The 1,762-nt window shown below is 44.9% G+C and overlaps 1 pseudogene across 1 annotated transcript; it reads left to right on the forward strand.

Annotated features, from left to right (window-relative positions):
* The first annotated feature begins 350 nt into the window (after positions 1-350).
* Positions 351-1,283, forward strand: TEOVI_000082800:pseudogene (annotated as a pseudogene). The gene has a single exon. A coding segment is annotated over exon 1 (933 nt).
* Positions 1,284-1,762: the final 479 nt, after the last annotated feature.

The following is a 1,762-nucleotide window of genomic DNA, read 5'->3' on the forward strand; positions in this document are numbered from 1 at the left end:
CTTTGTACAACTCCTAAATGCAAACGCGAACAACACCACAAAAACACGGTGGACGACGATAAAACATGCCGTAAACTCCGACACGGTGACAATGCGATTGAATGATGATGATTCTATTTTTTCCCCCCTATTTTGACTTGAATTTTACCCCTCACCTCCCGTGCACTCTCACCTTTATGGGGTTCCTACATTCGTATTACGTGCTCAAACTACAACCAACATATAAAACGAGCAACACACTGCAGTACTCCACTGTGCAAAAAAAAAAAAGTCAGGAAAGTAACGCTGTACGCGTTCACATAAGACAATCAGAACAAATATACATATATATATATATATATATATATAATATAGGACAACACAGCGCCAAGGAGTTCAGGGGATCAAGACGAGGCGAAAGCAATAGTGGCGTTTTCCCCCTGGGGCCAGGTCATGCACATGTCGGTATGGGTTCAACGAAAAAACCACTGGGCATACATACATCGGCTGTGCAGAACAATATCCTTCGACAGCGTAACCAACATCGGAGGGTTATGCATGAGGAAGGTGGTTCCCATCCCCGCGGACAGGAGGCAGACGGTTCCCATGGCGAGGATATTGCTGAAGAGAAGTTTCCTGTAGTGATTCGCTATGCAGCTCACGATGTTCGTTCACTTCTGTCCAGTAATGAAAAAGTTTACGTCGCAGTAGAATCACTTAATTGGAGCAAGTTGCCCATGACTGCTAGCGAAGATTCATTTTATGCAATTGTAGAGCTTCCGCAAGGCCCACAACGGTTTCGCTTCGTTGTGGGTGAGACGGAAGTAGTGGATACAGCACAACCCATCGAGGATATTGCGGAAGGTACACCACTGCTTGAACCGCGTGGTGACGTCGGGCACAAGGGGGAAACTCGGGCGAATGTCATACACGTTAACAAGGCGCTGCTTCTAACCAAAGAAGATGAAGAGGTGCCTGATGATGGCAGTGGATGGGGACAAGAGGAGATTATTCATAAGGAAGATCGTAAGCACCCACCCATTATGCCAGTACATTTACGTTACACACCGGTTAATACCCCACTAACTGCCGCTCGATGTGCACTTGACGGTTTCATGCGCACCACTGACGAAGATACCGTGTCCCCCGAAAATCTCCCTATTCCGCTCAGTGTCACTGTTAATCACGTGTATTTTCAGCGCCGTGAGGACCACTGTGTTACGGCCATGACGACCCGTTTTTGCAACAAGTATTCAACGATGGTATATTATTCAAAGGCGGAACCCACGGCATCCCTCCAATAAGGGGGTTCGAAAAAGAAAAGCCGGGTTGTGTTTTTTTTTAAAAAAACACACACACAACAAAAAAATAAGATGGAAATAGCAGACGAAAAGAAAAAGGGGGAGACAGAGGTACCGTCACATACCCTCATTGCTATCGGTGTCGTTTGTTAGCTTTCTCCTTTCCTCTAACATTAGTGGTGAAAGGTAGCACAAGACGAATGAAAGCAAAAGAAAAAAAACAGAGAAACCCCATGTCGTGCCTTGTTTGTTAAGCGACGTGGCTGTGCGTACGCACGCGGTCGGGAAAACAAAAATAAACTTTATCGCAACGAGCAATTGTCGAAGATGGGGAAAAACAAAAAACAAAGTACACGAGTCATGGAGTCCGTGTACTCACTGTACCAACAACATGAGTGAGTACATATATATATATATATATTTTTTTCCCCCCGTGCAAATCGCTTAGCTACACACAAGAGGAAAAGCAAAAAAAAAAAAAA

This window comes from Trypanosoma equiperdum (assembly GCF_001457755.1).
Source record: "Trypanosoma equiperdum strain OVI genome assembly, contig: ctg_245, whole genome shotgun sequence".
Taxonomy (NCBI): domain Eukaryota; phylum Euglenozoa; class Kinetoplastea; order Trypanosomatida; family Trypanosomatidae; genus Trypanosoma; species Trypanosoma equiperdum.